The 14,135-nt window shown below is 35.0% G+C and overlaps 1 protein-coding gene across 4 annotated transcripts in view; it reads right to left on the bottom strand.

Moving 5' to 3' along the window:
* Positions 1–46: 46 nt before the first annotated feature.
* LOC109035194 (dual specificity tyrosine-phosphorylation-regulated kinase 4) overlaps positions 47–14,135 on the bottom strand; it is a 229,384-nt gene continuing 215,295 nt past the window's right edge. For all 4 annotated transcript variants that reach the window (XM_072299858.1, XM_019048746.2, XM_072299859.1 and 1 more), the window contains 9 exons: positions 10,305–10,677; positions 9,440–9,603; positions 8,499–8,623; positions 7,689–7,841; positions 7,128–7,266; positions 6,275–6,446; positions 5,470–5,613; positions 4,473–4,602; positions 47–3,762 (listed from right to left, as the gene is read on the bottom strand). In XM_072299858.1, coding sequence (XP_072155959.1) covers positions 3,531–3,762; positions 4,473–4,602; positions 5,470–5,613; positions 6,275–6,446; positions 7,128–7,266; positions 7,689–7,841; positions 8,499–8,623; positions 9,440–9,603; positions 10,305–10,677 — 1,632 coding nt within the window. In that variant the 3' untranslated portion in view covers positions 47–3,530. The remainder of the gene's footprint in view (positions 3,763–4,472; positions 4,603–5,469; positions 5,614–6,274; positions 6,447–7,127; positions 7,267–7,688; positions 7,842–8,498; positions 8,624–9,439; positions 9,604–10,304; positions 10,678–14,135) is intronic.

Raw genomic sequence — 14,135 nt, 5'->3', positions numbered from 1 at the left:
GCAAAGTCTCCGAATATGAGGATACGTAAAAAGACAAGGCAGAAAATTCAACGTTATAATTTATTCATCTTTGCTTCATTTAAAACATAGTTTACAACTTTCATACAGATCAAGAAAGAACATTGATTAGTTTTGAATTCATCCAGCTGTGATGCTTCTGCAGCTCATAGGACAGTGGCTCAGAGAACGAGCTTAAAGGATATAAGTAATCATTTACAAAATATTGAGGAAACATTAAAATAAACATCACATACTTTTAGGTTAAAGAGATAAATCCTTAAAATGGTAAAATCTTATCAGTCAAGATTAAGTAAAAGAATACAGACACTCGAAAAATAATTCATGCAGCCAAACTGAACCCAAAACAGCAAACATTTCCCTCTCTATCACAAACTGCAAGAGCAGAACAGTTTATACTGCAAGTGGCCTCAACAAAATTGTCTTAAGTAAAATAAATTGACTTAATGCAAATGTACATACTTTATAATACCTAATATAAGATTCCACTTCGAGAAAGACCGCCATTGTGTAAAGTATATTTACTTGAGAGAATCAGTTCCATGACTACAGGGGAAAAATGTCCAACAAACAAAACATGAATGCTCCCACTTTTTTTTACACCTGTCAATAGAACTCATCAGTCGGCAGTCTTTCCCAAATGGACTAACAGCCACTAGACAATTTTTGAAGATCCTTAAAAAAACTAACTACAATTATCACAGAGTCTGTTACTGGTAAAATCAAAAAGTTCCGAGTGCACAGTTATAATCTGAAACATAAAGATTCAAGGTTGTCGAGAAATTTGGTGGACGCAACAAAAACCAATTTTGTTACAATGTCCCATACGTGGGTGAGCATTGCAGGGAAGGAATATACAAGGTAATTCAGAAACAGAAACGTAGGTTAAAAGAATTCATTTAAAACAAGTTACATTTATGAACCGCAGTTCTTCTTGCAGAGGAAAAATTTCTCTCTCTTAGGTCTCTCTTCTAGCTGCCTAGAACAATACTTTCCACAAAATCCACTTCAAGTGTATACGCACACTTCGCCGTTTTATTCGTTGAGCCAACTGTCGGTCAACCCATTAGGTTAATCTAACGAATATATATTTGTTGCCAGAAAATAATCTTCGGAAATTTGTTTGAATACTGCTAGTTGGATTTGGCTTGTTATCACACTAAACAATTCAATGGACTTGGAAAAAATTAAAAATCTTTGTTGACTTTATCTGATGCTGTTAGTTGAATTAGGCCCATTTCTAAACTGAAAAATCTCATGAGGATGGAGTGAATGAGTAAATGGATACCTACTGGAAGCAGCACAAACTTAAGAAATACGTACATATAAAAGTAGAAAAAAAAATATCAGTTAATTTTACCAAATGCTCTGTCACTTTTATTAATAAAATGGTAAATTTTAACTTTTTTCACATCCTTCACATTTAAGCATCAAACATTTAAGCCTTGTCTAAATTCAAAATCGAAGGAGTGTTACAAATATGTGTATCTTCTTCTGTACTTCCAGTGCCTCCTTAAAACCCCACCAGCCTTCTTCTAGTCAAATTTCGTATCATATTATTGTTCGGTATAGTAGAGCCCCTCGGTCATGAATATGGAGGCAGAGAGAGGGCTTTTAAAATAAAATTGAGAACATGAAAATAGAACGCAGGCTATAAAATGTCTCAGATCAACAATCAAATATCTTAAACAATTAGAAAAATATCACTCGCACCCAAGTGTCGATCAAAATCTAGGAATATTTAACTTGTTGACATGCCTCTTCCTGGTTTTATGTTCATGAGACTTGATATCAAACATTTCATTCAATTTAATTTAGACAAATTCTGAAAAAATGAGCAAAGAATTTGAGATGAAAAACTTGTAGACCTTTCATTGCGGGTGAAAGCTTATTGCAGGCTGTTTCTCCTTTCACTATGGAATTAGCCGTTACTGTGGTTTATTTTTACAAGATTTAAGAGGGTGTAGGTAGTTTAAACTGCATTCGAAGCCGTCCAATTATTTTGAATTCAAATAAACACTTTACTCAAAGATGCTATTATTTGAAAATACTTAGAAAGAATTACTTCTGGCTTGTGGCTCAATTTAGTATTTTCACTGATGTACATAACAATTTTCAGTATCTTTTTTTCAACCGATACAACCAAATGGCAAACAATGTACTTTCCTCAAAAAATTGTTCAAACCAGATACCTTCAAAGATGCTCTCACCACATTTTTTCAGTATTTAATGGACACTTCCATTGCGCTGTTCTAAAAAATAAAAAATATCTGCTTCAGCATTCTAAAGAGGTTCTAGGGTTCCACTTTCAACTGACTGATCTTTTAGAATGTTTTCAATATGAAGTCTTCATATTGAGAACTTGAACAATATGTCTCTATAGCAATACCCATTGGGAAGAAGATTTAGACTATTCGGTCTAACGCCTTTTAAATTCTGTGAATCAGCGATCATTAAAACTTGCTAAAAATCATCACATATTGGGACAGAGAAGATTTATGTAGTTCTTAATTTCAGCAGGAAAGCATGGGTATCACATTGAGACAACATCGTAATTTATACTATAACACAGATAAAATTAACATCAAGATTAAACAGTTCAACATCAATTTTTAACACTTAAAAATGAACTTTGTAATGCATTACAAGTAGCAAACTCCTTCGTTGAATTTACCCTGTGGAGACAATGTATTGGCCAACACAGAGGTTGGGTTCGATTCTGTGAGATTTAAAGCTAAGCTCTCTATGAACAGGAGCTTACTATCGTCAAAAAGATTTGAGGTCGTTAAGTGGACGATTTAAAATCGACAGGATCTGCTGTAGATCGCATTAATTTACTCTAGGTTTGATTCCAGCTAACTGCCTTTTTTAAAACATTTTCATGATGGATTTCTATCTTCTAAAGATGAAGGTTAAAGTACCTATTGAATGTTAGTTCTTGATAGGTACCTTTGTAGACATAGAAATATTCTTGAAAATTCTGAATATTCTTGATCCAGATTTTTTCTCTGAATTTTCTGGTCAAAAACAGAGATCACAGACCCTAGAATCACTTGAAGTTTCAAGTCAGCAAATTTTTCCTTCAAAAAAACAATTGATGGTTTCTACCTTCTGGTCTGTTGATTCTCTGTTAAAATTTTTCCTGCGTCAAAATAAACTTTGTGGGAATCTGCATGAAACGTGTTAGCTCCTACAAAGTTTTCATCATCGCTATTTGGCTTTGATCCATGAAATGGCTTTCGAACAAACATAGAGTAGAATTATCACTACAGTAAAACATACAGTTATGACAAAATCGTGATGAGCAGGAGGATCACACAGTTTGAAGACCGTCACTAGAGGACAAAGCTGTGGAAATGTGAGATCTGCAAGTTAAAATTTCTGGAACATTTTCTTCTAAGCAAAAAGAAGGCAAAGGTCTCAGAACATTGCACAGAATGAATCTCAGCCTTAAATAGTTCCTCCAGGCGCTATGTAGTCATTAGATTTAACAAGATTGAGCAGATAATAATTCACAGTATGGGGGGTAAAAACGTCCCCGAGTCGGTGAGATTGGGATCACCGTTGGTTTGCGCAGTATTGCGTTTGCGGAGGAGATGGTATATAGAATTAGGCGAACTCTGGAGAGAGGTTGGTGATTTCAGATAATCAGCCAACACATGCGAAGGATTTATGTTGATCCAGTCTCGGAGGAATTCATGACGCAATGCTTCATCAGGACTCATTCTCTTTTTGGGATCCCAGCTATAAAAAGGCAAAAATTAGAATTAATAACATCTGAGTTGGACGGTTTCATGAAAGGTGTCAGGAACCTGGAAAACTGAGAACTTATTGAGGAACATTGACAATAACCAGAAAAATGAGCAAATTGGTCAGGCATTGATGTGAAATGAGGAATTTCTTCTCTTTCTCTTTTCGTTCGAAAAATAATATTATTTCGAACTTTGGTGATCTTAGTTGACGCAGCTTTTTCGATTCAGACAAAAAACGAGAAAACTGATTCGTTTTTATTCTGACCTGCGAGAAATCTAGTTTCTTCCATGACAATCTGAAGAAGAATGAAGATTTCCCTGATTTTCATTGGAGAATCTTCCAACGGAAATCAGACAAAATTAGGGAGCTATAAAGGTATAGTGAAAAAAATTAAAAATTTAGGTAGTAGTAACAGATTGGAATTTTCCTCATCCCTCAGTGGCTCTTGTTTTTCAACACTGTGATACTGTAATGCAGTAAATTTCATTGAAAAAAAGAAGAGAAAAAATCTCTGAATTTTTATATTAGATACTTATGCCTTTCAGTTTGCATTGTTGGGTGTGTGATAATCATCAAATTTAATGCAATTTGGTTGTCAAATGTTTTGAGTCTGTCTCTTGCATTACTTTTCAATTAATGAATAAATAGTGATTAGATTGGGGCCATCAGTCAAAAAAAACTAGCATGACAGTTTTACTTACTGTAAGCATCTGGATAGGAAATCCACAAAGATTTTATCATCACATTTAGTGATAGAGGCCAAAGTCTTGAAACCAGGAATTCGTTTCCTGCCTTTGCTGTTGGTCGTGCATCTAGGCAATCCTTTTGAATCTGTGAACAGAAGAAATTTATACATATAGATTCTTTGTACTTGCAGCACCTTATTTTTGATGTTGATTGGTTTTTATGTTACTTTTTTTCTGACAGGTAGCCTTTTTAAGAAAACCTTCGATTTCACCATAAAACTCGGTATTAATTAAACAAAACAAAAACAGAATTTGGAACAGCCAATCCTTGCCGGACTGAAATAATCAGCCATCATGCAGGTCTGTCAGGTCTAATAACACACCTTTAAGTAATTCTTTAAATATGACAATAAAACCCTATTTCCTTAATAATACTGTTTCATCTTTACACAGTGGCATTTCTGCGTTGTTCTGTAGTTTCATGGCAACATGTATGTACTCCTTTTTTTCAATGAGTCAGGCTGGAGATTTGAACACATGATATGTTGAGAGCAACTGAGATGGATTTCTGGAGGAGGAAGATAGTTTCTAGAAGAGATCGGCAGGTCCTCAATGATAGAGTGCGTCAGATCATGGAAGTCAGAAATGACATTGTATTCGACGTCATGACCAAATAGCTTGTCTGGTATGGTCATGTTAACAGAATGACAGAAGGGAGACTGCCAAAGAAAATGCTACATTGGGCTCCTCCTGTGATGGAGACGCCCAGTGAAAGAGTTGTGACGGGGAGTTTTCAATGAAATGAGGGAGTGTCAACTCCCTGAAGGGCTGAGAAAGGACAGGGTACAGTGGCGGTTGGGCACCTTGGAGCGCCAAAGAGCGCTGTGGAAGCAACTTTTATGTCATGTACATAAGGTTTCAACTGAAACTTGTCAAAAAATCCAATAAATACTTTCATAAAAGATTTACACAAAACATACATTTTTTGCGCACCAGGAAGTTCATAACTTACCAAAAAATAGACGTCTCCTTGATGCATTCATAGTTACATCTTCAGGGGGTAGACCTAGTACTTCCATAATGCAAGCTAATTGTTCTACTTCATTTTCTCCTGGGAAAAGTGGGTAGCCGGTATAAAGCTCTGCTAAAATACAACCTGAGGGAAAGAGAGAAAGATTAGGTGTTAAAGTACAGTAAGAATTTTATTTTTTCAGCATTTTAAAGGAATGCATAGCACTTACAGTTTGCTTAGGTGGCTGAGAGGTGAAGTCAGTAACTGGCATGAAGTTTTGTTTAATGGATGAAATGCAGATAGATTTGCACGTTTAAAGAACCTGGGCTTGCCAAAGTAATTCAACCCTTAAAAATAGCCCAGACCGTTCACTTGATACCGCCCCTCAGTCACCACTTTTCTAGGCGTGGACTTCAATACAGAAAAAATTTATCTCTGGTATTACAATGACTATTCAAAAAACTTGAAAATTTTAAAGAGACAATTCTTGAAAAAAATTGTTAAAATTTAGAAGGAAGGAAACTTTTCTTGGATATTCTTTAAAGTAAGATCTACAAGTATAATGAAAATAGGTAAAAAAAATAATAAAAGTTGCAGTTTTTTGACACTTAAAAATATTAAAAAAAAAATTGAAAATTTAAGAACTTCATCCTAACACCAAAATGTAAAGGTGTAGGAAGGGAGAGGTATCCCTGACCAATGAAACTTATCTTTTGGCTAGCATTGATATTCCAATCATGCAGATATCAAATTAGTTTCTTCTACTTAGCCACGAAATGAAATTTCAAAAAGAGTTTCAACTCACCAAGACTCCACATATCTATGGCCGTTCCATATGGAAGACCTAGAATGACTTCTGGTGAACGGTAAAACCGTGACTGAATATACGTGTAAACCCTTTGATGAGAGTAGCATGAGCTTCCAAAGTCTATAACCTTGATTGAGGTACTCCCACCATGCCTTAACAGCACATTTTCCTGTGAACATTCGAAAATCAAAAAGGGTATTCACATCAGATCGGAAAATTTCCCAATGTCAATCAAATTGATTTAAATTTGGAAAAATTGACATATTACAGCCAATAAAATTCGAATTCTACCAGCAACCGAGGAAGACACTTGAAATTGGCTCGATTATTATGCGCTTATAACTCTTGGCATACCAGGCATATTTTAAGTGATCTACCCTCCATAACAAGGGTCTCTCGTCTCGGATTCTTTTTCAAACATTCTGTTGAATGATTTTCTAAATCATCTATCTACATCATTTTGATCTTATGGTATTTGCATCTGAATTCAGGAAATCATAATCCATTTGTTTTCCTTTTTAAAAGTTCAAAATTCGAAAAATTGCAAATGAAAATTTTGCACTCTTTGACTTTGTTTATATTGTTTTAAACTTTTAATAGAAAAGTAGAGAATAACACACATATCGGCAGTGAAAGTGCAAAAATGCGTATCTTGGTTTCAGATTTTTAAAATTTCTGCACCTATTTTATTTTTTAAAGGAAACTGAACTGACACCATGGCTTGAAATTTTCACAGAAACTGCTTAAGTAGGTGCTGTTTACTCACAAGTATAAATTTGAGCCTGGCACACATGTGAGAAACTTTGGACAGGAGAAAAATAGATAAATTCAGGATTATTAAAATTATTACCGGTTTGAGATCGCAGTGAATTATGTTTTCTCGATGAAGGAGTTGTAGGCATTGAACTAACGAGACTGCAAATTTACGTATAAGACTGAGAGAGAAACCATCATAGTAATTCTTCTTGATCAGCTCATACAGATTTAGGCTGAAAAAGAGAATGAAATCAGAGATTATTAATTGGAAGACAGATGTGCTCAAAAAGCAGAGGAAAATGAAATGCACACACAAATGCTGAAGAGCCTCATTTGTACATTGCGGTGTCTGGCCAAATTTTCTCAAGATTTTCCCCTCAAATTCTTCATGGATTTACCTTTCAGTTTGAGCTCATTATTTGCAATACCTAAAGCAAAAAATCCGATGAAAAAGAAGTTCAACATACCAAGCTATATTCTGACGAACTTGAGGGGAAAATGTTGCTTGAGACAAAATATGGATATAAGAGAGAAGAAATTGCAACTATTTTGATCAGCTGGAATTCCTATTGCCATTATCTCAAATCTCACTTTTGTATCAAACAAATTGAATTTTTTCACATTACAAAAAAAGATATTGGTATCAATTACTTACTTCATCAGTTCAAAGCTAATGCACAGATGATTGCGGAAATAAAAGTACTCCAGCATATGAATCACATTGTGAGAACCATCCGTATCTTTCCGTCGTAGATGCTCTAATATTCTAACTTCAACTAATGCTTGGTGGTGAAAACGTCTCTTATTCCTGTAAAATAGGGGCCACATACAATTGTAATTAGATAAAAAATACTGATCAAAATTGAGATAAAACAAGATCCAAGAAAGAGAAAATCATGAGGAAACCAAGTTCAAATTAAACTTCTGGTTTCTACTTTTTTAGAGGTGGATTGCTCAAAATTAATGAATATGACAGTCATTTGTTTTGCAAGAGAAAAACCATATTTCCAAGGAAGGATCTTATTGTTCAGAACTTCCTGAGGTATTTGGTCTATCCAAAAAACAACACAAGCATTAGATCTGGTGATGTGCGTGGATTTCATTAATTTGATAATGCTTATTTACTTTTACTCAATTAATGAGTGGGTAAACAATTTTAAAGTAACCAGCTCCGTTTTTTCCAGAGCACTCTTCTTTTCCAGATAATTTAAATTACTCTGATTCTGAGGCAAACATTGTATTCTGAGACAAACTCTAAGTACTCATTGAATATTGGACGACATTTCCTTCTTGCTAAAAAATTTGATTGATAAAATGATGGTATCAAAATTGGCTTAAGCTTTTTCCCCACAGTATTTGTTCCAAACACAACAAGTATCAACATATGAAAGAAATAGAAAAAAAACTGGCCTAACCTGACAAATTGAAAACCATTATTTGATCAACTGAAAGGAATAACACTTACCTAATTATTTTAATAGCTACAAATTGATTAGTTTTATGGTCTAAAGCTTTAATTACTTGTCCAAAACTTCCTTTTCCTATTACTTCCATTATTTCATAGCGATAACACAGATGGTCAAATAAGATCTGTGAACAAAAAATCACTCACAATGAACCAAAAAGAAAAACAAAACAAAATTTGATGTCAGGTCTATACAGTTTTAACACTCCATGAGAGGAGTGAGAGGATGAGTTTTCGAATTTCTTGATAGATTCAATTTTTACCATGCAAATATTCCCTAGTAAATCCATTGAATTTTGTAAAAGCAAATAAGCTAGGTAGCAACATTTTTTCAGCTTTGTTTAAGTAAGAAGATCCTTTTTTCTGGCAAGTTTTTAACTGATGTTAGGTAATTCACATACACTCAAAGGAATTATTACAGATAAGGAACCTCTGAAGATTGTGGTTTCGTTTTCTCATTCATTCTTTACCTTTCGATTTTGCAACCATTCGACCTTGCAACAAGTCAAACAGTGCAGTGCAAAGAAAATCCCAAAAAGAAATTGCAATTTAATGCAATAAAATTTCAATTTTACAGCCATTAAATTTCAATATTTTCACATCACTTGAAGGGATGGTAGGATGAGTCTCAAGTATCATATTGATAGGAAATTTGTGATACAAAGAAAAATCAGAATTTATTTCACTTTTATTGAGCAGTTTTCACTGGGAGGTGCAACCTCAATTAGTAAATAGGTGACATACACAACACTCCGATGCGATAGGAATAATTTGACAATGTACTAATAATTTATTGCAATCCATACTACATGGGAAACAGTAGGTACCTACTTAAAGTGTGAACAAAGTAGGATTTTTTAAAAGCATGACATCCAACAGATAAAAGCATATAATATATGACAAGATATTTTAAGTATGACAGATTTTCAATGGAAACTCACTTTATTATAGCTGCCGTTTTCATCATCATATCCACCGTTCTGAGATAGACTTTTGTCTCCATGAATCTTACATGAATCTAAACCTAGGTACCATATCTCCGGATAGTTGCTAATCTCAGTTCTTTCGTATTCTGTCAGTCGATTTCCGTAATACTTCAGGGCCTCTGTAAAACAAAAAATAAATATAAGTGTAAACAAAATAACAATAAGTATATGACACAATAAAAAAACGAGGGGGAAAAATTGCCTCAGCATATAAGTGCTTCTAAGACTTTTAGTCAATTCAGTGAGACGAAAGGATCTTCCAATTTTTAACTTCTGACATGCTTTCAAAAGTAGCAGTTAAACGGAGAACATTCTTGAGAATATTTCCATTTTACACACTGTGAATGAATTCAGTTGGGATTAAAATAAGAGGTAAAAAGACAACATATAATGAAGTACCCATGACTTTACTCTAACTTTTTAGGGCTTTGAGGACTAATAATCTGTTCAAAAGTTATCTATTTAATAATTTTTTGATCAGTCTAACTAAAAAAAAAAAAAAAGTGTATGAGATTAGCATTAGCATACGCACACAGAAGCCCATGGGGTTTCTTCTTCCAACCGTGGGAAGAAAAAAAAACAATATTATACGAACGTATTTCTGCCAAAAAATAATGACAGAAATAATGTCATAATGTCAACTTTTATGAAACATCATATTCTCGTGACGTGAGCCCTGTTATGCATGTATTCTTATAAGTCTCAGGGCTCATGTTTCAATGCACACAGTTCCGTTTGGCAGAAATACGTCCATTTGTGCCTATTTACGTAGGTCTAGGCATAGGAAAAATCTAAATTCGAAGTAAGAAAGTTTAGATACCTGCTGGTGTGAGAGGGAGTTTTCTGCCAAAAGGATCGTAGCCTTCTCGGAGACCAGCTCTACGATAATACTCAGCAACACTACCACTCGTTGTGTAGTTGTTGTTTAGGCTCGTCCTTGTGTTGACGGAATTGTTATTCAAGTGTGGAAACGCAGGCGGATGGTGGAGCGTTGGACTGGTTGAGTCTTTCCTCGACTTCTGAGGATGCCGCGTTGGTGAGTCTGTCGAAGCATCGACTAATGATTTCTTCGAGGCAGACTTCTGAGATTTTTGCAACTGGTGGGTCGGCGTAGTTGTTGAAAAGTCTGTCAAAGACTTCTTTAAGCTTGTTTTTTGGCATGATTTGGATTGTGGTCCTTTCAAAGATGGCAGCTGGAACAGAAAAAAAGTTTTCATGCATGAGATTGTGTAGATTATCTTGGAGGGCAGTACAATTACATGATTGGAGCCTCGAGTGAATAAGGAGGTGAGTAACATACTGATAATTTTGGGAAAAGCGAGTTTGAAGCTTAAAAATTACTGCAAGTCTCAGTAATAATGGACTACTATTGAAACTCAGAAACTGAAGCTGCGGAGCTGAAGACCAAGTTTTCATAGTTAATTTTTTGAACAATTTACTTGGAAACAATTCCGGCCATGAATCAGCGATATTTCAACTTTTTCAAAAAAAACTTTCCTTTATGAAACTTTCCGTTTCCTTTTTTCCACCCGGCACTTAAATTTCAAAAGTGGAACGACCTGATTGCATAAATCTATTCCGTTCATCTGTAATTGTTGACTACGAATAGGATCGACGCTCACCAAATGACCACGCGTCATTTCGAATTTCCCGCGAGTTACTTCAAATTTCGCGCGCCTCCAAACTCGATACCTCCCGCCGAAGTTGCCAAGTTGTGTAATAGAACCTGCATCTTTAAGGTGATTCGATGGACGCCACATTTTGTGTCAGAACGGCATGCGATATATCGCATCAATTGGTTCTATTTTTTCAGCTACTCGTCATTTTTCTCCAATTTTGAGATCGCAATTCTGTTGTCAGGAGACTAAAGCACTCACTTACCAATTTTAACAAAGAAATTCAACGTAATAAAGGCGTGGTTTTTTTAGAGAGAAAACATCGCATTCGATACTGATATCGAAACTGCACTCGAATGCGATATTTTCTCTCTAAAAAAAACCACGCCTTTATTACCTACGTTGAATTTCTTTGTTAAAATTGGTAAGTGAGTGCTTTAGTCTCCTGACAACAGAATTGCGATCTCAAAATTGGAGAAAAATGACGAGTAGCTGAAAAAATGGAACAAATTGATACGATTTATCGCATGCCGTTCTGACACAAAATATGGCGTCCATCGAATCACCTTAACGTTGATTCGTATGCGGGGAAATGGTAATTTTATCGCTAGAGTGCGAGATAGAAACGGCGAGTAATGGTCAGTAATCATGTTTTCAGTGTGTTTGCATGCTGCCTATCCTCTCAGTTCAAGGCGCTAAAATTATCAGAATTTTATTGACGTGTCCGAGACTTCATTTATGCAAAAAGTCCTGAGGGACAGATATTTAAGTACCTTCACCGAATTTGATAGTAAGAGTATTTAATATTATGGATGTTTTTTTCTATGTTTTTGAAGGTACAAAATACCTTATTTTCTCCCTTCTTTTTTTTTTTTTTTTAAATTCTTCATCTTTTAGGTAACATACTGGCGCTTTCTCATCAATCCTCGCCTTCTTGACCGCCATAAGTAACACCCCAGAAGAATTAACTGGATCAACTTGAACCGGTTTGGGATTTCCGTGAGTCGCCAGAAAAAAAAAAAAATCCCTCACACGACAGCACTCGCCAAAATACCAACTTTTAGTCGTGCGCTCCTTAGGGCGCTTGAGGGATGAGGGGCCTTTAACCATTTTTAAACTTTTTTTGCGTTTGTTCCAAATAATTACCTATCGATTGGAAACTTTGAAAAAACGCAGTTTCGGGAAGTACACGTTGAAACTTTTAAACTAATTTTCAACAGGTTTTTGTCGAAACAATATTTTTTCAAACTTCCGTTTGAAAGCGAAGTTTTATAAATCGTTAAGTTTCGGTAATTGCAAGCCATCTTAACTCGGGTTTAATTTAACACAAGCGAGCGGTTTTTATACCAAAATGTTTATAGAACATCCTCCTAAGTGCTCCTGCTCTAGTATCATTCAATTTATTTTGAGTTTTTGTGGCGTAAGGTCCGATTCACTTGGATAGTCACACCATTGATGGAGGAATTCAATTTTAAAACAAAATAATTTTAATACTTAAATCAAAACTTTACCGCAACTTTCCTTTCATTAAAATGCTACACGTGGGTGGGAGAAATGTTGCGGTGACAATCTAGAAGAAAATTCCTAGGATAGATAATAAAAAATCGAAAACAAGCGGGAAAGTTCTAATACGTGGGTATTAGAGAAGCGCTCAGCGGTGAGCGCAATTTTAATGAGTCCCAGATTTAATTTACTACCTATTAACTGAGTATGTTAAAATTTGCAATAATTAAAACATCTAAAATTGTGCTTCCTCCCCCCCCCCCCCCCGAAAAAAAATCCAAGATCCATAAGAAAAATAATGATCCATTACTTAAGTACCGAAATATTAATACATAAAAAATCCTCGATTTCTCATAAAAACAGAGAAAACTATTACGGCTCCAAAAAAATAACTTTTCTAGATCATTTGAAGAAAATGTATCAAAGATGAACGTATCACTTAACGAGGCCAAATTAATTGTTTTAATGATGCCCTAATTGGACACGTAAAAAATATTATAGGTAAATAAATGAACGAAATATAAATATTAATAGGTAAATGATGAGACAATAAACGAAATCAATCAACTGCAACTGATTGTGAGTACTGAAGGTAACTTTTCGCGAATCGAAGGCACCATGTGTCCGCTAGGTTGCAGCACACTACGCTAAAACCTTCTAATGACTCATGATCAGACACAACCTTTCCTATGTTTATTGTTTATGCTCTATGATACTCTGTCTTCGTGATAACAGGATTTCATACAATACAATAATCTAATACGTAATTACGTAAATAGAGAAAGAGAATTCTTGCAATACCAGAATTATAACCAGGGTAAACGGAAATTACATTCATTTTTTCCTCCTCATATTATGTTGAGCCTTAGTGAAAAATCTTTCCCACTTTCCTTCCGCAGTTTTCCTTCTGACAGCAAATTGTTAATCATGTTCTCCTGAAATCCTTGCTTTCATTTAGTAGATTCGGAATTTCTCATAAATTTTAGGAATTTAAATGCGTTTACAGAAATTTCTGGCCAACCAAAGGCAGAAGTTGCCTCTACGCCTTAATTTATAAAGGTAACTTACGTTCTGTGTAATTAATAAACCATGCTGGCCCAAATATCTGAAACCCTCTACTGTGATAACATTCGAATCAGTCACTGTTACAGGGACAGTAATATCTTCAATGTAATCTATAGGGATATTGTAGGTATAGGTATATCGTAACAAGTCAACAGTGAAACTAGCAGACCATGTATCTCGTTTGCGGTGCTTAAAAATCTCCGCTCCCATTTTATTCTTTTGACAGAGAACAAATCATTTTTCCTCCTTGGTTTTCACAGAGTTTTCTTTGCACAGAGAAGAAAAATTGCAGAAGTTTTTATAAATTGATGTTGGTTGGTTTTCCGTGTAAAGAAGAAAGTATGAAAGGAAGTCTACAACGTCGCAAACCGAGATACGGGGTCTGGTAATTCCACCGTCCAACTGTATTTTACAGAAATTACATTGTGAGTATGGAGCTGATCACTAGAATTACTATGCATAAATAT

Source organism: Bemisia tabaci, chromosome 4 (genome assembly GCF_918797505.1).
Source record: "Bemisia tabaci chromosome 4, PGI_BMITA_v3".
Classification (NCBI taxonomy): Eukaryota; Metazoa; Arthropoda; class Insecta; order Hemiptera; family Aleyrodidae; genus Bemisia; species Bemisia tabaci.
The sequence above is the reverse complement of the archived record's forward strand: the minus strand, read 5'-3'. Positions and strand labels throughout refer to the sequence as shown.